At 32.8% G+C, this 20893-nt stretch overlaps 2 protein-coding genes across 6 annotated transcripts; one reads left to right on the forward strand and one right to left on the reverse strand.

Moving 5' to 3' along the window:
• Nucleotides 1-1540: 1540 nt before the first annotated feature.
• On the forward strand, nt 1541-4029 carry LOC136272710 (tigger transposable element-derived protein 4-like). Its single transcript, XM_066074997.1, has 2 exons — nt 1541-3606; nt 3807-4029. Exons 1-2 carry the CDS (start codon nt 1925-1927, stop codon nt 4027-4029), a joined length of 1905 nt encoding a protein of 634 aa, XP_065931069.1. The 5' UTR covers nt 1541-1924.
• A 9215-nt stretch (nt 4030-13244) lies between these two features.
• On the reverse strand, nt 13245-17895 carry LOC117681024 (CD63 antigen-like). Of its 5 annotated transcripts, none has more exons than XM_066074735.1 (8): nt 17845-17895; nt 17221-17303; nt 16724-16957; nt 14539-14730; nt 14252-14365; nt 13944-14144; nt 13731-13814; nt 13245-13424 (listed from the first exon to the last, which is right to left on the reverse strand). In XM_066074735.1, exons 2-8 carry the CDS (start codon nt 17284-17286, stop codon nt 13341-13343), a joined length of 975 nt encoding a protein of 324 aa, XP_065930807.1. In that variant the 5' UTR covers nt 17287-17303; nt 17845-17895; the 3' UTR covers nt 13245-13340. The 5 variants fall into 5 exon arrangements, with proteins under 5 accessions (XP_065930807.1, XP_034299764.2, XP_034299762.2 ...); XM_034443873.2 differs by having other exon boundaries at nt 14539-14613; nt 17845-17893; XM_034443871.2 differs by having other exon boundaries at nt 14539-14613; nt 17830-17867.
• Nucleotides 17896-20893: the final 2998 nt, after the last annotated feature.

Here is a 20893-nt window from a genome sequence, read left to right on the forward strand (position 1 = left end):
GACTGTGACGTGAATTAGCAGACGGGAAAAAGTCAAAACAATGGATTCGCAGACGAAAAGAAAACCCAATTGGAACGCCGATGAAACGCTAGCACTAACAAACCTAGTCGATGAAAATAAGCAGATATTGAGGGGGAAATTAGGACCATCGCTGACTTCAGAAATGAAAAGCCGGATGTGGCGAAACATTGCAGTTTTATTGACTGCCATGGGTGTTGGGCCCGGTAGAACCGCTGCAGAGGTTGAGAAGAAATGGCACAACATTTTCTCTAAATCTAAATCAGAGATATCTGATCACAGAAGAGCTACGACTGGAACAGGTTTGTTATTACGCACAAAATTGAGCTTGTTTTCAAAATTTAAGTTCGCATACAAATTGCATGATACAATGATACACATTTATTTCGTTTCAGTAATGACAATTGAAGGATACAATGTAGGCCTATACTTATATATAATTTGATTCACTGTATAATAAAAAAGACTAATCAATTTAATATTTCCTGTACAATACAAAATTTGCCGCGAAAGGATTTGTATAAACTCCGATCGAATTCATTTGCTATAACCGAGGAAATGTGGATCGCCAAATTTGAACAATTCACATTTTCGGTGTGTTATTCATTATCATGTTCAGCTAAACCACAAATGAGAAGTTGTATGAGGCCTTGTGTTAAACAATGTTGTTTTTTTAATGCAAAAGCAATGGAAATTAAATTGTAAACAATTAACACTGAAAAAAATACATGCACCGACCTAAGGGGGGGGGGGTCATTGGCGTTTTGACCCCCAACCCCGGGAAATTTATTTAAAATCAAGTTGTAACTATGCCTTGGATCCCCTCACAATGTCAAACCTTGGAAAACCCTCCTTCCATGGAAAAATATGGACATTAGGAATTTAATAAAATTAATATGAAATTTCTGCCGCGGGGGGGGGGGGGGGGGGGGGGGGCTTCCACAGACCCTATTTAGATCTGCGCATGCACACATGAAAATGTAATACTTGGATTTCAATTATGATTATAATATGTATAAATGTAATAAAGAAATTATGATCACAATTAGATGGAATTGCAATATATTTTGAATTTTTGTATAATCTTTTACTGTTATTTTGCATATCAAATTATGTTGCTGTGTACTATTCTCAATTGATTAATTGATGATTGAAGGTGGTGGTCCTCCCCAAAAGACACTCAGCACAATCGCCATGGCTGTTTCAAATGTGGTGGGGGAAAACAACACTTGCCTGTCTGGTATTCCCGGAGGTTTGGACACCTCTATCATTCAGTTGGGCGGACTTATTGGAGAAGAGCCAGTGTAAGAATATATACACTAGTATGCGTGTGTGACTAAACAATCTCATTTAAAATTACTGGTATCAAGAATTCATAGAAAAAGGTATATACAGGTGACACTCGATGGCTCGAACTTCGATCCCTCGAAGTTCTTGATCTCTCGAAGTGAGATCACGGTCCCGATTTTTTTCTCTATATAACTAAGCAAATTTACACTTGATCTCTCGAACTTCCGATCTCTCGAAGTAAAATCTGGGTCCCGTTATACATAATTCATTGTTTTTTAACTCTTGATAACTCGAAGTGATGGCTGTGTATACACGCGACTGATCAAGCGTATAATTAGCTCCGCGTGGACCTTACCTGGACAGCAGTAATTGCCCGCGGCTGTCGTGGCCGTGTGAAGTGGTTGTTTACATAAGTGACACTACAACGATGCGTGGATATCAGTGTCAATAATTATTTAATTGAACAATTAAACACCTTCATGATTGCTGCACTCAGTTACGGTATTTGAAATAATTTCTAGACAATAATTTAGAGAAAATAATTATGAGACGATAATATAGAGAAAATAATTTCGAGACAATAATTTAGAGACGTGTCAATGAATTCTTATAAATCATGTTTGTTAGCCGATATCTATACATTTCCAGTATGGAAACTATTGCACATCAACTTCTTTCACAAGAGCTGAATAGCGATACTGAGCAATCTGGCGAAGGACCCGGCCAATCCGGGGGGATAACCAGATCGGTCATCGCTACTCAGAAATCGATATTACGCCATGTTGACTCTCAGCGTTGTAACTCCGAGCAATCTGGTGAAGGACCCGACCAATCCGGGGGGATAACCAGATCGGAGCTAACAACGCCTAATGCAAAATCTGCATTAGGAGGCAAGGGCGTTAAGCGTAAATTGACCGTCAAAACGATAGAAACAAAGTACAGGGCCATTATGGAGGTCGAACAAGGGGAGAAATCCAAGTCAACCATTGCTAAGGACCTAGGCGTTCCACTCAACACGCTTTCCACTTGGCTGAAGAAAAAAGAAAGCATTATTGATGCTTATCAACAATTCAACCCAAAGAGAAAAAACACAAGAACCTCCACGTTTAATGACGTAGAGACAGCCACTCTAAAGTGGTTTAAATCAGCTAGAGACAAAAACATCCCTATATCTGGCCCTATGTTAACAGCAAAAGCCGAAGAATTTGCTGAAAAATTAGACATCACAAATTTCAAGGCATCTGTTGGCTGGCTCGAGAATTTTAAATCTCGGCAGGGGATTTCCTTTAAGAGAGTCTGCGGGGAGGAGAAATCAGTAGACACCCAGTCGACTGATATGGTCCTTTGGAATGAAAAGCTGCCCAACATTCTGCAAGCCTATACTCCAGACAACATCTATAATGCAGACGAAACCGGGATATTCTACAAGATGCTACCAGACAAGACCATGGAGTTTAAAGACGTCAACTGCCACGGTGGAAAAAAGAATAAAGAAAGAATTACAGCCATGGTCTGCGCCAACATGAGCGGCACCGACAAGCTCCCCCTACTGGTGATCGGCAGAGCATCAAACCCCCGCTGTTTCAAGCACGTCAAGTCCCTCCCCGTCGAATATTACTCAAACAAAAAGGCATGGATGACTTCAGAGATCTTTACAGAATGGGTGAAGAAACTAGAGAAGAAGATGCTTAGGAAAAAAAGGAAGATTGCGCTGATCGTTAATAACTGTCCAGCTCATCCGAAGATAGCAGGCCTCAAAGCTGTTGAACTTGTATTCCTGCCTCCGAATACCACCTCAAAAACACAGCCAATGGATCAAGGAATTATACAAAACCTGAAAGTACACTACAGAAAGCGAGTCCTCCTGAAGTTCATTAAGGCAATCGACAGAGGTGAGACCCCGAACATCAACGTACTTGACGCCCTCCATTTGCTGAGCCAAGCCTGGAACTGCGTGACTTCGTCTACAGTCTCCAACTGCTTCAGACACGCTGGATTTACACAGTCCGACCCTGTACCCCCAGCCGCAGAGGAAGACGACGACTTTGACATCGAAGACAGCATCCCCCTGGCTAGACTAAGAGAACATGGACTCAATCCAGACATCATTCAAACCTTCACAACAATTGACGATGATCTTGAGACCTGTTCCGAACTGACAGACGACGACATCATTGAAGAAATTAAGATGAATAAATCTGCCGATGCCCTGGAAGACCAAGAAGAAAATGACAACACCATTGAGCCACCAAAGCCCCAGCCGTCTTCAGATGAAACTGACTGTATAAAGAAAAATAAGTAACTTGAGCTGTATGAACAAAACTGATGAAATTTATTGAGATAGGCATATTTCATGACTTTTCATTGATATCAATCATTCCAAGTATGAAATAAAATATTTATAAAAAAATGTTTTTGCAAAGATCATAAAATCATAAAACTCCAAATATGGTAACATCTACAGACAAACAAAATTTTAATCTTCACATTTTTTGCAGTGGGATCAATATTATTGAGGGACCACCAGATACAGTTCCCCACATTCTGGACCCAGAATCACCTCTGCCGCCATCTCCATCTTCATGGATGCTGCCATTAAGCAGAGGTCGCACCAACTGCTCTAATCCTAAAAGGAAAATTGAGGAACTGACTTTGAAGAAGCTAGAATTAGAAGTTCAGTATCTAGAGTTGAAAATCAAAAAGCTGAAGAAAGAGGAATGAAAAAAAACTATGTCCATTCAATCCATTAGTAAAACAGAAATTAATTTATATAAATAATGAAGTAAAATGTCAATAGAAATGTAAAGTTAAACTTAAAAGAAATAGTATTTATGACAAATTTTAGAGATTCAGTAGTTAAATCAATGAATTTAGTAAGAAAGACTTGAAATATGTGCACCTATGATGATCATCTACATGTACAACTAGTGATTTTTATGTGATATTTTATGAAATTTATTTTATTATAATACAAATGGTGTTGTTGTTGTTGCTGTTAATGTTATTTAAAAAAAACCTGAATATTTTAAAACATGTATGTTTGTTTTCACTCAAATGCCTACCAGTCAAAAGTGAGTTTCAGCGAACAGCTGTCTGTAACAAATTCCATCATTCTGTTGACCATTCTGTACATTCAGCCCATCATTCTGCTGATTGTCATCCAGGTCACCATCCAGGGGGCATGGTATCTGTCTGTCTTTGCAGATATTGTGTAAGATGCAACAAGCAACAATTACTTGGCAAGTCTTGTCTGGGGATAATCTTACCTCTCCATGCAGAACGTGGAATCTTCTCTTAAGCTGTCCTATGCCTCTCTCCACAATACTTCTTGTCTTTTTATGAGCCCTATAAAATACCCTTAATAAATCAATTCTTTCACATATCTTTGAAATTTAAAATAAAAAATTATGCATATTTTTTAATCATAAAAATTATCAAATTCCATAGATAAGAACACTAATTAACAGATCCCTATTAAGCAGCTCAATGATACTACTTGGCAGATAAATGCCTAAGAATTACTGTAAGCTTCTTTCTGCTTACTTCTATACACATGTCCAGTAAAAGCTATAGCATCTGCAGCAAGGTGCATTTTAAATTCAGAACATGTTGATGCACTTTATTTCTGATAAATCTCAGCATATAAAAGATTTGGAATTATATAATTAATATGAACCCTTGACAGATGAAGTGAATGGTCTCACACAGATTAAATGATTCTTTTATGAAATTGTCAAATTTAAAATAATACTTCTGTAAAATATTCCCCCGCAAAGATTATAATTACCATGTACATGTGTTGCTTTTCAATTTATAATTATGATATAAGTATATGACTACTTATATAGGCATATAATTACATGTATATGTGTGGATATTTTTAGATATTGAAATGATATACTAGGGAAAATAATTCTTAATGGTTCAAAAATCAAATTAACCAAATGATATTACTCCCCCCCCCCCCATTAAAAAAAATATAAATGGGAAATTTCCTAAATTGATAGAGAGAGATAGTTTAAACAGTAATGTAGAACTAGCAGCAAAATGCCATATCATCCCGTTATATTCTGTACAGTGACAGTTTTGAATGAAATAAAATTTTGGTGGAATGAAATTCATTGATCCGCCCCATGTTATGTATATATTTAGCACTGCTGTCTCCAGAGGGCGCTTATCAGGAAAACGAAAGTAGAACGGTCATGGCCATTTTTTCGCTGCTTTTTTCGTGTTGGTTGTATCATGTATGGACAGGGTGGATGTATATATTAGACATTACTTAGCTTTTACCTGACAGAGAATTATGTGAAATGGGAAACGTACCTGTTGTAGTTTGTTTGACGACCTTGGTTTGGTCGCAAAAATGGAGTTAGGAGCCATCTCTTTGAAGGATACCCGCTGTCTCCTAGCAAATATGCAAATGCGTATGCACAGGGATTTTGTTTTGGTCAAACAATGACTTGAGTCCACTCTCATTCAAGATCCTAGCGTCATGTGTTGAGCCTGGCCATTTCGCTACGACATCAATTATCTTGTGGAATGGATCAAAGACGACCTGTGTGTTGATGCTGTGGTAATGATGTCTGTTGACATATTCGTTTTCGTATTGAGAAGGAGCGATAATTTGTACATGTGTGCCATCGATGGCCCCAACAATTCCAGGAAACCCAGCGATTTTGAAAAACTCTTCTTGGTTTTTGCGAATTTCCTGAAGATTTAGTGGAAATTTAATAAACTGAGCACAAATTCGTGGAGAAGAGAGACATCTTAGAGTTGCAGTAATTGACCTAGAAACAGTAGGCTGCGAGACACCCATGTCGTCTCCATTGCACAACTGCATTTTACCGGTAGCTAAAAATTTAAGTGTTAATAAAATTTTCTGCAGTGGAGAAAGTGCACAGTTTCTGCGTGAACCACTCATAAGTTCGTTACCAATCAACCCCTCTAGAAAACGGATACCGGCTGAATCAAATCTGTACCTCTCAACAAGTTCAGCATCACTGTACTCTACCAAACAGTCTTTTCTTTTGCGAAAACATCTTCTGTGTGCTCCGATGGCAGCCATTTTGATTTTGAACTTAAGTTTTTCTTAGAACTTTAAGACACCTCAAGAGGACTCTTAGATTTAAGTATTGCTTAAGATTTTTCTTAGGCATAAGTTGTTTTATGAATAAAACTTAAGTTTAAAACAAATTCTTAGCGTGACTTAAGTATTTTTTATGAGTTTAAGTATTTTCTTACACTTAAGTGCTGTTTAAGTATCTTTATGAATCCCAGCCCAGGTTCAGCAAACCTAGCCCTCTCTTACAATTTCTTTCCCTAACTAAGTATAGCTTAACATATATATCAAGAAAGTTACCGTAGATTTTATATTTATGACCCTTAATATGTGGTGAAAATATATTATTATTAGCTTAGAATTGTCGGGTTGTCGAAAAATCGTCCATTTTAATAAAATGATGTTTCGTGAAATGTTTTAGTTACTTGCTTCGTAAGTAAAAGATTTCACAACATTATATCAGATTATTATATAATATAAAAAACATTGAATTTTCAAAACCGTCAAAGAATTCATAAAAATTACATAATGATGAATTAAGTTAAGACAGTGATATTTCGTTTCATAGAATACTGGATTAAATAATTATTGTATATGAAATACAATCATTCAAAAAAATCAAACACGTATGAAAAGGTATGTAAAAGGGTTCATCTGTGCAAAATATTGCTTTCTTCTGCTTTATCAACGTTCTTCTTTTCTGTGAATAAATTTTATAATCGGTTATTTGATTTCAAGAGACCTAGGCACGTTGAGCTCAAACTTTTAAATTTAATTTCTATTCCATTTTTTATATTAGATTAATATGAGAGTCGTCAAAATTTAAAAATCAAATATTACTTTTTACTAGCAATATGCAGAGTTTAAAATTCTTTATTAGTAAACAAAGATTGAGTCTTGTTATTGTTTACATATGTGTTTTATTGGTATAAGTTTCAAATGAACACGCTGAATCAGTTTATCTTGTTTGCCACGAATCACTCTGTCCAAGAAATGGCAATTCCCAATAAAATATCAGCATTATTTTGTTGTTGCTCCGTATCTTGAAATACACAACCTTCATTGTTTTGTTGCTTTTCATTGTTTACCACATAAGATTTCCTTGCTGAATTTCCTCCAGCTTGCCAACATTCCAAAAAAGGTATTACAACTAGTGTCTGTAACGACATTAACCATGGTAACTGTATTTAAAATTGCAGGTTATACTTTCAATTATCTGAAAGAACTATACATGTATATGATAATAGTCAAATTTGGCCCCCATAATTCGCCAATTTTTAAGTGCTTCGGGTACAATAAAATGTTAACTAATTTTTTAGAAGAGTTGATATAAAATATATTTTTCATCTATTTATTTGATTTATTTGCACTCACTGGCAGTATATGACGTCAGAAGTGACGCTATTTCTATAATTCAATCAAAATCAGCCAAAAATTGACATTTTTCTTTTCTATTTACGAATGGGAAATATAGAGCGCATGCTTGAACAAGGAAAATTTTTTTGTAACTTATTAGTCTTGGCTAGATACATCTCTGATTAAAATATTTTATTTGTTCAAGAATGCGCTTGAAAACAAGCTGTTTTACGCTAAAAATGCAAAAATGGCGGGAAAAGGTTGTCTTTACAATGTCGTATTTCTAAATTGTGGGCACTTGAACCAAAATGAATATTATGTAAACACGTCACATACATATCTGTACTAAGAAAACAAAGAATGATAGTAAAATGATGATGTTCATTTTAAGGGGCCATTTTAGGCCCTTATCATATATAGTCCTTTATTCCTAATGCAGCTTAAAGGTCAGAAACCAAAGATGATTGTTTAACATTAGATTTGCATCATTATTGTTTTTCATGATATTATTGGTAATTTGTTTTTTATTTTAGTGATGATTTTACTTTTGTCTATTAAACAGAAAGTAAAATGCGATTGGTCCCTTAATATCAGCCCAATAATAATAGTATGACTTGCCAAAAAAATGGCGCATAGATTAGATTTAAAAATTTGTACCTCCAGAACTATAACGGTGACCACAACATCATTGATGATCGGGGACTGTGACAGTAGTTTATATCTAACATCACTTTAAAATTGAGTGATAAAGTGTCCCATATGATAAATCACAATATACAAATAATGTTTTCATGACGAAGTCTATATAAGTAAGTCCTTCATCTTTGTAAAATAAACATATATATTGCAGTAGAGATGGTTAGGTTTATAGTGTATAACAGGTGCAACGCTGAAAGATCAAATCAAATCTCAATCAATACTTTGCAAAAAAAAAAACATTTTGTGTTCATAAACGAGCATAAGCGCAAATTTAGTGATACTTAGTTCAACAACAAATACATTTAAAAGTTTGCATGAAACTCAATCACTAAATCTTATAAGAAAACTCTTGTTATGGAGAGTTTTATAAAAATTTAATTGCAACTTTGATGGGCATCGGTGCAATTTTTATAACTGCATTTTGAATTCACACACAGACTTTGAAAGATCAGAATGAATTCCTGATTAACTGAACAATATACGTCGCAAAAAAGTTAAATTCCTTGCATGTTCAAAGAGATACATGTATGGGCTAATGCAATTAAAATGAGAAATTGACTTGCTTTTTCGCTATGTATGAACATGTTATGTACAAGAAATGTTTTCTCGGCAATCATTTAAAGTGAAATAAAATTAACATGCAATTAAAATTCTAATTATCGTTTTTTTTTAAACAAACCACGAAGCGGATCAGTGATGATATAAAAGAATCGTGTATATATATTTATATATTGCCTGCTTGTCTGCTGATTTAAAATACTTCAGACCACAAGGATTATGTTTTTCAAAAATTATCTAATCAATCACATCAATTATTACATCAGTAATGGGAGTTATGGATTATTTATTTGGGGAAAGAATTAAATATTCATAATTTTATGATTAATTTTATGAACTTATTAATTATTGTTATATAATAATCTATTGTCATTTTCCTGATTATTTCAAACCAAATTTGGTTAACAATAAAGTCACAAAAGTACGAAAGCCGAGAAAGATCATTCGAGATTCGAGATTCGAAATACGAGATTCGAAATACGAGATTCGAGATTCGAAATTCGAGATTCAATATCTAAATTAACCAATCAAATCATGGATCTGAAACCTGTATCCTAGCAACATCAAACTGTTCTAAATAAAGATCATTCGTACATGCTCTTTCCTACAAATAAATGTCTTAATAGCTCTTATATTGTGGTTATAAAATGGTTAAATTAACATTGATAAATTGACCCCACACAGGATAAACAATTAAATTAGTGATAACACTGTGGGCTTTGCAAATCTATGTGATTTTGTTTGTCCTGTATGTATTTTCCCCCCGAACCATTTTAACCCGTTGTGTATTCGCCCCAACTGTGTAAAAATTGTGTCTCAATCCAAGTTTTGCATTCAAATCCATCATTCAAATAAGAACAAGTATATCGACACTATTATTCAATGAAAGTTGTTACACAGTGAAATTTTCAATTGAAAGATCGAAAACATTTAATAATAGCATTGATCTTAATAGTATGTGCATTGTTACGTTAAATGTGAGATGAATTTATAACCTTTATTAAAATCGTACTTTCTTCTTTTATTTTATTATTACAGTATTTAATATATCATGAAGATGGTGTACGCCAACTGAATTATTGATATTAATTGATAAATACAGCAGAATAAGGGAATATTACAGATAACACTAACACTAATTTAATGGAACGTAAATAGCATTTCTATAGGACATGCTAGCGGCTACGATTGTGTATATTACGGGAATTTTTTTTACGGTTTTTCACTTAAAACACGACTTTACTATTTTCTTATATATCAAAATTACTTTTATAAATTTTGAAATGAATATCAATTGATCAGGAATCCAAACTTTTAGGAACAAAAAATATAACCTCACTTCAATGAAAGATTATGAAATACGTTTACTGTTGTTAAGGAACTAAGGTAAGCATCATCCTGCCTAAATTAAAAAAAAAAAAAGGGTTCGTTTTCCAAATATCACAACAAGCATTTTATCATACCTAGCTCTTAAATTAGCTATTCGTGAATTGTCGGGAAAAATCATTAGATTGCACGGTATACTCATCATAATGTTTTAAAAGAAGTGCAGTCGAGGCCATTTGTATGTCAGGGTTGTTTGATTTTTCCACTACATTAGTATCGAAAAACTACCACATTGGTAATCGCTGCCAAAACAATTCTAGCAGTGATTCATAGTGAAAACAACATTTTGTTCTTTTCAAATATCTTTTTTTTTTTTTATATTTTATCGCATGTTGACAGAGTGCAAAACAGATCGGATAGGCTCTATTCATACGAATAACACAACCAGTATTAGGTTTAATAATTTAAGTTTTGTATATAGTATGCCATGCATGCAGTAGGTGTACATGCATCTTTAATTTGCCGCTTCACTTATTTTAACATAGACGTATTTATTATTTAACCCAACGTCATTCAAACTGACGTGACAGGTTTTAAAATGACTCTATTGAATTTTCATTTCTTTTCACCTGGGAAAAACACTTTTAAAAATAACACGTTTTTTATGCCTTTCGTGTATTTAAAAATGTGACGCGAGGCGAACTCGTCAACATAATTTAAACAGGGTACGTGGTTTTTATTGTGAATATGATAAATAAAGTCTTTAATCCACACTAAATCACCCATAGTAGCTCAATCTCCTTTGAATGTTGTAAATCCCAAGAAATAAATTCAAGTGTATATTGATAAACCTTTACCCTTATTTATAAAATATGAATCAATTCTATTCTAACATTTATTTCTATATAATTAAAAGCATGTAAAAATAAAAGAATGAAATTGAACACATTTAATCCCAACTTCTTTGAAATCCTAGTTATGATTTATTTACCCAAAACTTACCAATTGAAAATCCAATCTAATGACCAAGATAAATCTAATAAAATGATTTAATATACGATCAATATTTGAATTTTACCAAACACCAGAACTTGCACCTTGGTAAATATTTCGGTGAAGTTCGGTGTAAAAGTACCGAGATTTTAGTTCACCGGCTACACCTTTTGAAATAATTTACCCCCTTTTATACCAGACCAACCCGCAATGACAGATACAAATGGACAATTAATAGAGATGCTCCTCGCAAACCCCCCCCCCTCCAAGACTAACCCCTGCTGTGATTCAAGAAGTTGGGCAGCACTGAAAACAAATAACAACAAACATTAAGCACTATTTACATAGCAATTCACTACTGCAGAAATCATTTAATTAACTTTAAACTACAATATTTCATAATATACAAAAAGTTACAATGTAATTAAATCATTTTGATTATGTTCCTAAAATTTATAACAAAAATAATCTGGAGCTCTGACTATTATTTATAGTTGAGAATTGCCAAAATAAAAATCGGTTATTTTTCTATGTATATTAATCCAATATACTGAATTGAATTGACAAAAGATATGAGAATAAATTTGATAAATACATCAATTAATGAAAAATGTAGCTTTTCTTTCTGTATCCTATTAAATAATGATTTTAGAGTGAAAAATCCAAAACTGGCAATCAAGATATCTTTCTTTTTCAAACATTTTTCTTCAGAATTTAAAAAGTATAATGAGATTTTGTTAAGAAAACTATAACTTCTTGATTGAAAAGGCGCTGTTTTACAGACAGAATGCTTAATTTGCTGAATCAGTTTATACTTTCACTGCCTTGCAGTTTCGGCATATTTAACACTTTCTTAAATGTAAATATGAATTGAAAATCGTTTACATGCTATACAATATTGCATATAGATATTATCAGATTGGTCTCAAAATTATAGTTCTTAAGTAAACGAATTGCTTATATTTGATCAATGTTTTATAACTATGCACTCGTATGCCACTCTATTCAGGTACTTGTGTATTCGAGAGCTGAACATTTAAAACTTCTCCTCTCCAAAACTGTATATATATATTTTTTTCCAACGGAGGCATGTTGATTCATAATTTTATTCATTAGGGTGAAAACTTAGAAGTTCTGTTGAGTGGGATTTCCTCACTAAATAACACAGATAAAATCAAAGTACTGAAGTACTGAAAGCCGGGCTCTTTTGGCGTGTCTTTATGCATATTGTGTAGTAAAGACTGAAAATCTCTCTCTCTCTCTCTCTCTCTCTCTCTCTCTCTCTCTCTCTCTCTCTCTCTCTCTCTCTCTCTCTCTCTCTCATGCTTTTAATGTCGGCAAAGTATCAGAGATCGACCAAATTTTGTAAGCGGCTAAAAACAAAAAATATGTCTGTCTAGTAGAAATTAAAAAGTTCAACAGTTGCTGCCTTGAATTTTGCAACAAGCATTATATATTCAATCCCCATTTCTTCATCGCGCAGCAGAGTAGTTCATGGAAATTAATGTGCATTGTATGTGTGCATAGTAATGTTTGAAAACGCGTTATTAATAAGAAAACTAAAAAAGATAGACAATTCATTCGAAATTTAAAAAAAAAGAAACAAAATGACAAAACGTGGCTCTTGTGTAACTATTTGGTATAGCAGAAGCTTTACCTTGACGCTGTTTGGTTTTTTGTTTACTTTTGAAGTTGTGCTATTTATAGTAACATTGGCGATTTGCCTGCCTATAGCCAGGACTCTGCTTTTAGCAGAGCCCGGCTAAAAATATATAAGAAAATATGTAAAATCTTTCCACCCAAGATAAAAGTTGTTCAGACATGATCAAGGACATAAATCACATTGAATTTTTTTTAATATGTAAATGTGTGTAGTTTTTACCAACCATTCATTACTCTTTTACCACCCTTGGTGTAATTGAATATTTAAATGACAACACAAGCAAATTTTGCAAAGAATTTATAGAAAAAATAAACAATATGAACTTCAATTTCAAGGGCTTTGCTGTTTCTCCGTGTCTCAAAATACACAGCACTGTCATTATGTTTTGGCCACATCAGAGATATTCGCTGATTTGTCTCCAACTTGACAACATACCCAAAATGCAAATATCACAGCGAGTACCTGTAACGACATTTACCAAGATTATTTTACTGTTAATTGCTTGACATACACAGAGTTATCTGAAATTAATTTGAAATACGCCTTTAATGACAAGCACCAGAAATAATTGTTTTATTGCATCATTGTCATTTTTCCTGTAATTATTGGAACAATGTTTATTTTGGGGATGAATTTACTTTCGTCTATGAAACAGAAACTAACTTTTGTGTAATCCTATTATATCAGATATCAGGTTAGTATGACTAATGTTATATAACTTGCATAAATATATCAATTCGCGCGTAGATTATATCTAAAACGTTGTACCTCAATAACTATAACTGTAACCATTACACCGATAATGCTCGGGGACTGTGACAGTAGTTTCTCCTTAAGTGCATCGTAGCAACCCTTAATTAAAAGAATGGTGAATAAAACATAAAAACATTTGATAAATCACAGTACGCAAATAAAATTGAACGAGGATTGACTTTATACGTCTGTCCGTTATTCTTATGCAATAAACATATAAATTACAACCTTGGTATTGTATGTTCCAGTATCAACGTTTGAATGACAGGCAATCGGAGCTGTGGTGTATGTGTTTTCGTCAACATTGAGGCAGCAGGTCTTTGGGATGTTTGAAACAGCAGCAAGACAGCTTCCATCATCATTACACCAATACGTACTATCGAAATCATTTTTTGTAGAAACTACAGGATTGACTCCACAACAGTCAAGCTGAAGAAAATAAAGTAAATGTAAAAAAAAAATGAAGAAGAAAGGATGACTAAATTTCATTCGCCAGTTCATTTAAACAACTTCATGTAGATGGTGCATGTGCCTACCGTCATAAACATGTAATTCCAAGCATTTGATATGGAATTGCTGTTGGTAAGTGTATCTTCTTTATAATTATCTTTCAAAGAGACGAACAGCTTGTCTTTTACTTCATTCTCAACCTAGGAAAAAGAAATATTTTGAAACTCTTCGTATTAAAATTTTGCATGTAATTTTTTCATTTGATTCTATCGGATATAGATAAACAACATGTATGCAATAGAGAATATTTTTACTTATTTGTTTCATTTTCTGAATTTGGATGTACTAGTATTATTATACTTTGAATACGCACAGTGTTTTTCATTGTAAACCACAAGATTATGACTGCAATCTTCATTACAAGTAAAATCAACACTAAGACTGCATACTGAAACAAAAAAAACCATTGTAAATGTATGTACAAGTACAGATATTTGGTTCTATAATGCTTGCATGTTTGGTCATCTTTGGTGAGTCGCTCATTGGAAGTTTTGACAGCTTTGGACTGGAAAAAAAATCAGAAGCGAAATAAATCACAACGTTTTCAGTATGAATAATATAAGTGTTTGTAGTAAAAAAAAATATTTTAAATAATATTCTAATTAAGGATTATAGTAATAGTAAGGTTTTTTTTAATTAAGGTCTTCTGTTTCCAACGGAAGACCTTATAGTGATTATAATGTTTCTTTTTAAGGTCTTCCGTTTCCAACGGAAGATCTTATAGTGATTGTAGTGTTTCTTGTTATTTATTTTTTTCATTTTTTTTGTCCACAAGATTTCTCAGAGATGGCTTGATAGATTTTCTTGAAATTTTCAGGACTGATAAAGACTGATAATATATCAAGGTGTTTTTTTCATTTTTTGAAAATTCATTTCTGGTCGTCCGTTTCCTGTCCCGCAATAAAAAACCTTGTTCCCTCGAAATCTCAGAATCGGCAAACACTTGAACATCTAAACTTTGGTGGATAAAAGACCTATGTATGTAGATGTGTTTAAACAATTTTTTTGTTCGTCGTAACTTCCGGTTGTCACCGGAAGCACTTCAAAAATAATTATTTTTACGCATTTATTTTTTTTCCCATAAAATAAATATATAAGTATAAATCTATACATGAGTTTATCGATTCAACTGTTTTTATTCGATAGTTTTAGTTACTTTGATAAATAGTAATGTAAGATAGCCAAGTAAACAAGAAATGATAAATCAAACTTTCATTGAGCACTTCCCTTTGTCCGTTTCCTGTCCCGAGACGAAATAGGTCTATCATCCCACAAAGTTTGTTTGTTCAAGTCGTTATCGTTTGTGAGACATCGTCGAAATAAGGTTTTATGGATGTACATGTGTTTACACAATTTTTTTTTAATCCGGCGTAACTTCCGGTCGTCACAGAAGGTACACCGAATTTTGATTTAAAAAATATGTTAGTTATTTAGCATGGAAGTAACATTTTAGGTATAAAAATACAAAAGTCATCCACAGATGGTTAAAAAAAATCTGCTTCCGGTGAGACATCTCAAATATCCCAGGTAGCCTTTTTTCTAAAAACAAAGAACCCACAAGATCTCAGAAACTGTGAGAGATCAAGACACAAAACTAATATGGATAATGGACATTTGATTGAACGTGTGTTTAACGGGGTTTTATTTGGTCGTACGTCACTTCCGGTTCTCACTCGAAGCGTTCAAGCAATAAATTTTTTTTTTTTTCACATTATATTTTCTTAAAATTTTACTCAATGTAATAAACAGTAACGTATCGTAGGTAAATGTACTAAAATATCTACTTTTAAATTCTTAAATCACTTCCGTTTGTTCGTTTCCGGTCTCGAGACAAAAACAATTTCTGAACGAGATATTATAACTAAAAAAAACTTGAACATCCAAACTTTGAGGAAAGACAAGGCAATGTATGAAAATATGTTTACTGTATGATCTGTATGAACCTGCTTAACTTCCGGTCGTCACAGAAAGTTCTCAAAAATTGACATTTTGTCTTTTTTGTTTGTTTATTTTTTGGGAACTCCTGTACAGTATATATTATATCCATTTTCTGTTTACAAAAAAACTGGATTTTTTTTACTGATTAATACATGAGGAACGGAAGACCTTTTTGTTGCTATAGCAACAAGAGTCTAGTTATACAGTATATTTATATTGCTGAGAAGGGATACCAATTTTAAGTTTTTGACAGATCCAAAAGAAGGGGAGAGAAAGACACAGAATGAAAGTAAACTAATATGCTGAACCAATAATTGCCTAAAGGTTACCAACTGACATTTCCATTCTGTCACTTTTTCAAGAAAAGTATAAAATAGAATTAGTTTTTGTGATAATTGTAAATTAAGTAACGAAATCAAAAACAATCCCTTTTATGCCAAAAATTGAAGACTTTAAAGAAAGATAAACATCGTCTGTATCGATGCGCAGGAAATATTATTTTGAATTTCACAAAAGATCATTAAAAGACATTTTCAAGTTACAATACATTCTCAACTAACCGTAACCAGCATGAACTTATTTTGGCAACAAGCTCCAAACAGACCAAGCCCTGCAATCAGTAGTATGAACGCTCCAATAACTATAATCAGAGTGGTTAGATTTTTGACAAGGTTGCCTGCTTCGAAGGAGCCCACTGGAATGGAATCCAAAAGAGGCTTGATGTGATCAGTGTTGATGTTGGACACGTCTGTTAAAGCTAGGGCCCCAGCTATGACCAGCCCTAATCCCATGAGCTGCCAAAAATCATATGTTCAGCTTTTTTGATGGTTCAGAGAACAATAAGTAAACATTAAAGCTTTGTAAAAAAAATTTGTTAACCTAATTTCTAAAAAGAAAAGATTCCAGGTCGAATATTGTTTATATAAAGAAGTTATGTTTAACATAGTTCAAATTGATTTTGATTGACATGCGTTTCTACAATGGCAAGAATAATTCATTGCTGTTTTGTTTTATTCATTTGTTTTTGTTTTCATTCAGCTTTAGTTTTCGTACTCACAAAAAAAATTATGTTGATGATGACCAGAAACACAGTTCCGACTTTTCCGCAAAACCCACGAGCCATGTTCACTCAATTCATGTCTAAAATGTGAGATCTGTTTTCATTGCAAGATTTTAGGTACGTGATAATGAATATAACATCAAAACTCGAAATCCTAAATAGGCAATCTTCAAGATACATTACCATACGTTACCTAAGCATCTGAAAACATGTATTTTTTTTGCTACCTAATATTTTATATTTAATTTATATATTTTTATATATATTTAATTCCGATTTTGCAATCAGAACCATTATGGTTGATGTCTTTTTAATTTCAATCATCATACAGTTGTTGCATTCCGATGACTTATACAGGATTTTCGACTTGTACATGTATGCTATCAATCAGGTAATTCAGAGACAGAAACTTTATTCCTAAAATCTGAAGAAGGTATACACATAGACAAATAACAGTTACATACTGTAAATATCATTTCAAAATTTACAACAAGAAAAAAGAAAAAAAAATCAAATTAAAGTAGAAAAAGATCATGATAATCCTATAAAATGTTAAATATTACTTTTATCTTTTTTAAGATATCAAAAGTCAGAAATCATATCTACCTCATCGAGTGTTACCTTTTACTGTAGGCCTCCAAGTCAGCTGAATGTATGCAATTCAAAGTTTTAAATACTCGAGCGGTGTAAATTTCCACTGCAAAAGACACACCTGAGAGGTTTCTCTTCAATATTTCAATTGTGAATAATAATTGGTTTAATAAATATTTCATGAATAAATCATCATAATTTATTTTAAAAAACAAATCAAGCGAAAACTTCATGATATACTGTGGTTTCATCAATATTCGTTGAATGCCAATTTTCATGAATTTCGTTGTTTAGTTGATCCACGAAATTAAATGTTCATTGAAGTGCAATTTTTATTGACCTTTTGTATTGAAAGGGTCATTGGCCACGAATTTAAGTATCCTTGAAACTGTGATTTTCACTTTATCCACGAAAATTGATGACTTTGAATATCAATAAAACCACAGAAGATATTATTAATCCCTTTTTTAAAATCAAAAGTATGTAATCAGTTAAAGTAATAAAAAGTTTTTTTGTTTCAGTGTTTTAATTATTTGTGTGTGTATGTGTTTGTTTATCGTACGGCGTCCCGTCCATGTGAGAATGTCCACGTGTGTTTGTTTATGTTTACATGTGGTGATGTGACGAACCACATACCTGTTCGACCAATTTACCTGTAGATGTTTACTATAAAGGACTTTTTATGATATGGGCCTAAAATGGCATCCTAAAATGAACATCATCCTTTGTTTTCTTTGTACAGATATATATATGATGTTTTTACATAATATTCATTTCGATTCAACTGCCCACAATTTAGAATTATGACATCGTAAAGACAACCTTTTCCTAACATTTTTGCGTTTTTAGCATAAAGCAGCTTGTTTTCAGAAAACGTAGAGCGCATACTTGAACAAACAAAATATATTAATCAGAGATTAGACAAACAATTTTTCTGTTTAAGCATGCGCTCTGTTTTCCAATTCATAAAAGGATGAGAAAAATGTAAATTTTGACTGATTTTGATTGAGTTATAGAAAAAGCGTCACTTTCAGCATCATATACTGCCAGTGAGCGTAAATTAATCAAATAAATAGGTAAAATATATATTTTTACATCAACTCCTCTAAAATATTACATAACATTTTATTATACCCGAAACACTTAAATATAACTCATATCATATATAGTTCTATAAAGGTTTTTCGTATACTAAAATTGGTTAAGAATATTAATTAAGACAACGTATAGTCTCCCCTGTACGACTGTGTCAGTTATTTTTTTTACCGATCTACAAGTATAATTATGGGCAATTTCAAAATAATTCAACATTAATGTTTGAATATTAATAATCCAATTAGATTCAACTATTGAACGGTTGTAATAAAACTTCAGCTTTTTAAAAAAAAAATCTCCTATTTTGTTTGGACTCTCGTTTCTCCTTACTTTTTTACATGAAGGAATGAGTTGGTATTTAAAATTATTTGAATTTGCGATCAAGCAGTGGTGTAGAAATAATGGACGGAAAGACATGATGCCATTATGATTTTTTAGCATACCTCTTTACATATTTTCTATGTAAAATTAAAACAGTATTGCTATTCAATTTAACTATGAAATAGTTTCCGTGTAATCTGTTGATGGTGAATATAGTCAACAAAACTTTTCACCGGCGGCATTCGATCGTAAATAACTGCTTTTAAGGTTAAAAAGTGATAAATAATTAAGATTTCTACTATAAACAAATAATAAAGAGACAACGACAAGAAAAATTATTTAGAAATTTGTTTATTTAATGTACTGTATATATATATATATATAAACATAGTCGATTTCTCGGGACTACATTTTAACTTTTGGCGAAGGAAAATTAACGATTTTAAACTTATTAGTGTTTTATATGTAGCAGTAATAATTGATATCTGATTAAGGGTTTTGAAAAAAAAATAACTGAAAAATAAGTTAGACGCGAAATAGAAAATTGGGACATCGCGGGACATATGTCCGGGAGTATTGCTATTCAATTCAACTATGAAATAGTTTCCGTGTAATCTGTTGATGGTGAATATAGTCAACGAAACTTTTCACCGGCGGCATTCGATCGTAAATAACTGCTTTTACTATGACATCGCGGGACATATGTCCGGGACATAAATCCCGGACTACCTTTACACCGTCCCCATTCGATCTGAGTTTGCAGCATTAAATTCGAAGTCCGATAACTCTTATTTGTTAACCATCAAGAAAATGTGCATCTTCGACAAATAAAGTTTTCTTCGGTTAGATCAAAATACCTTTTTTACTGATTATTCGGACACGGTCAGTAAGTAAGTAAGTAAGGTAAATATTCTGCCATTATAATAATGTACAGTCATATATAGTGTACATGTATATTCTAAATTATTAAAAAATATAACCCCGGCATGGCCTGTACCATTAATGGGGCATTCCTACTTTTGGATTTCATTATTATTATAGCAAAATCTTTAATCATTATTCTTTTCTAAGTTTCTTATCTTTGGTGTGTTTATTTTTTATCGAGGCCAAGGATAACAAGATTGATGCATTGTTCCTTTACTGCATCTTCTCTTTACATGAATTATTGTTATATGGATTGTCAAATCTTGGAATATTTGAGAATTGCTGATCAGCAAATGTAGCCAATGGGCCTATTGTTAGCCATGCTCTGCTAGAAGCAGAGTCCCAGAGGCTGTAGGCAGGCAAATCGCCAATGTTAATACTGCATTTGTATGAATAGCATAACTTCAAAAGCAAACAAAAAATCAAACAGTGTCACAGTAAAAGCTTCTGCTATACCAAATACCGGTAGATAAACATGCAAAACAAAGAGCCATGCTTTGTCAAATGTATTGGTTTTATAGTCACTGTCAATGAATAAATTAAGCATTGAGGGAGTGTGTTTTTTAGTTGTCTTTATTATTATACATGTATACGTGTTCCAAAACAAGGCTTATATGCATTTTTATTATTTTATTTTTATATTTGTATTAGAATTGTGCAGTTTTGAAAATTTGACATCTTTTGTACATATATTGCATGTACTGGAAAATTTTGCCCCAGGAAATAATTGCTGTCTCAA

Source organism: Magallana gigas, chromosome 2 (genome assembly GCF_963853765.1).
Source record: "Magallana gigas chromosome 2, xbMagGiga1.1, whole genome shotgun sequence".
NCBI classification, from domain to species: Eukaryota; Metazoa; Mollusca; class Bivalvia; order Ostreida; family Ostreidae; genus Magallana; species Magallana gigas.

What these genes read in the sequence shown, in the direction of transcription:
- LOC136272710 (XM_066074997.1), top strand. Translation starts at nt 1,925, where the DNA reads ATGTTTGTTAGCCGATATCTATACATTTCCAGTATGGAAACTATTGCA. An exon ending in GACTGTATAAAGAAAAATAA is followed by an intron (nt 3,607 to 3,806) that starts GTAACTTGAGCT and finishes CATTTTTTGCAG; the next exon opens with TGGGATCAATATTATTGAGG.
- LOC117681024 (XM_066074735.1), bottom strand. Translation starts at nt 17,286, where the DNA reads ATGGCTCGTGGGTTTTGCGGAAAAGTCGGAACTGTGTTTCTGGTCATC. An exon ending in TCATCAACATAATTTTTTTT is followed by an intron (nt 16,958 to 17,220) that starts GTGAGTACGAAA and finishes GATTTTTGGCAG; the next exon opens with CTCATGGGATTAGGGCTGGT. An exon ending in TTACAGTTATAGTTATTGAG is followed by an intron (nt 13,425 to 13,730) that starts GTACAACGTTTT and finishes ATGTCGTTACAG; the next exon opens with GTACTCGCTGTGATATTTGC.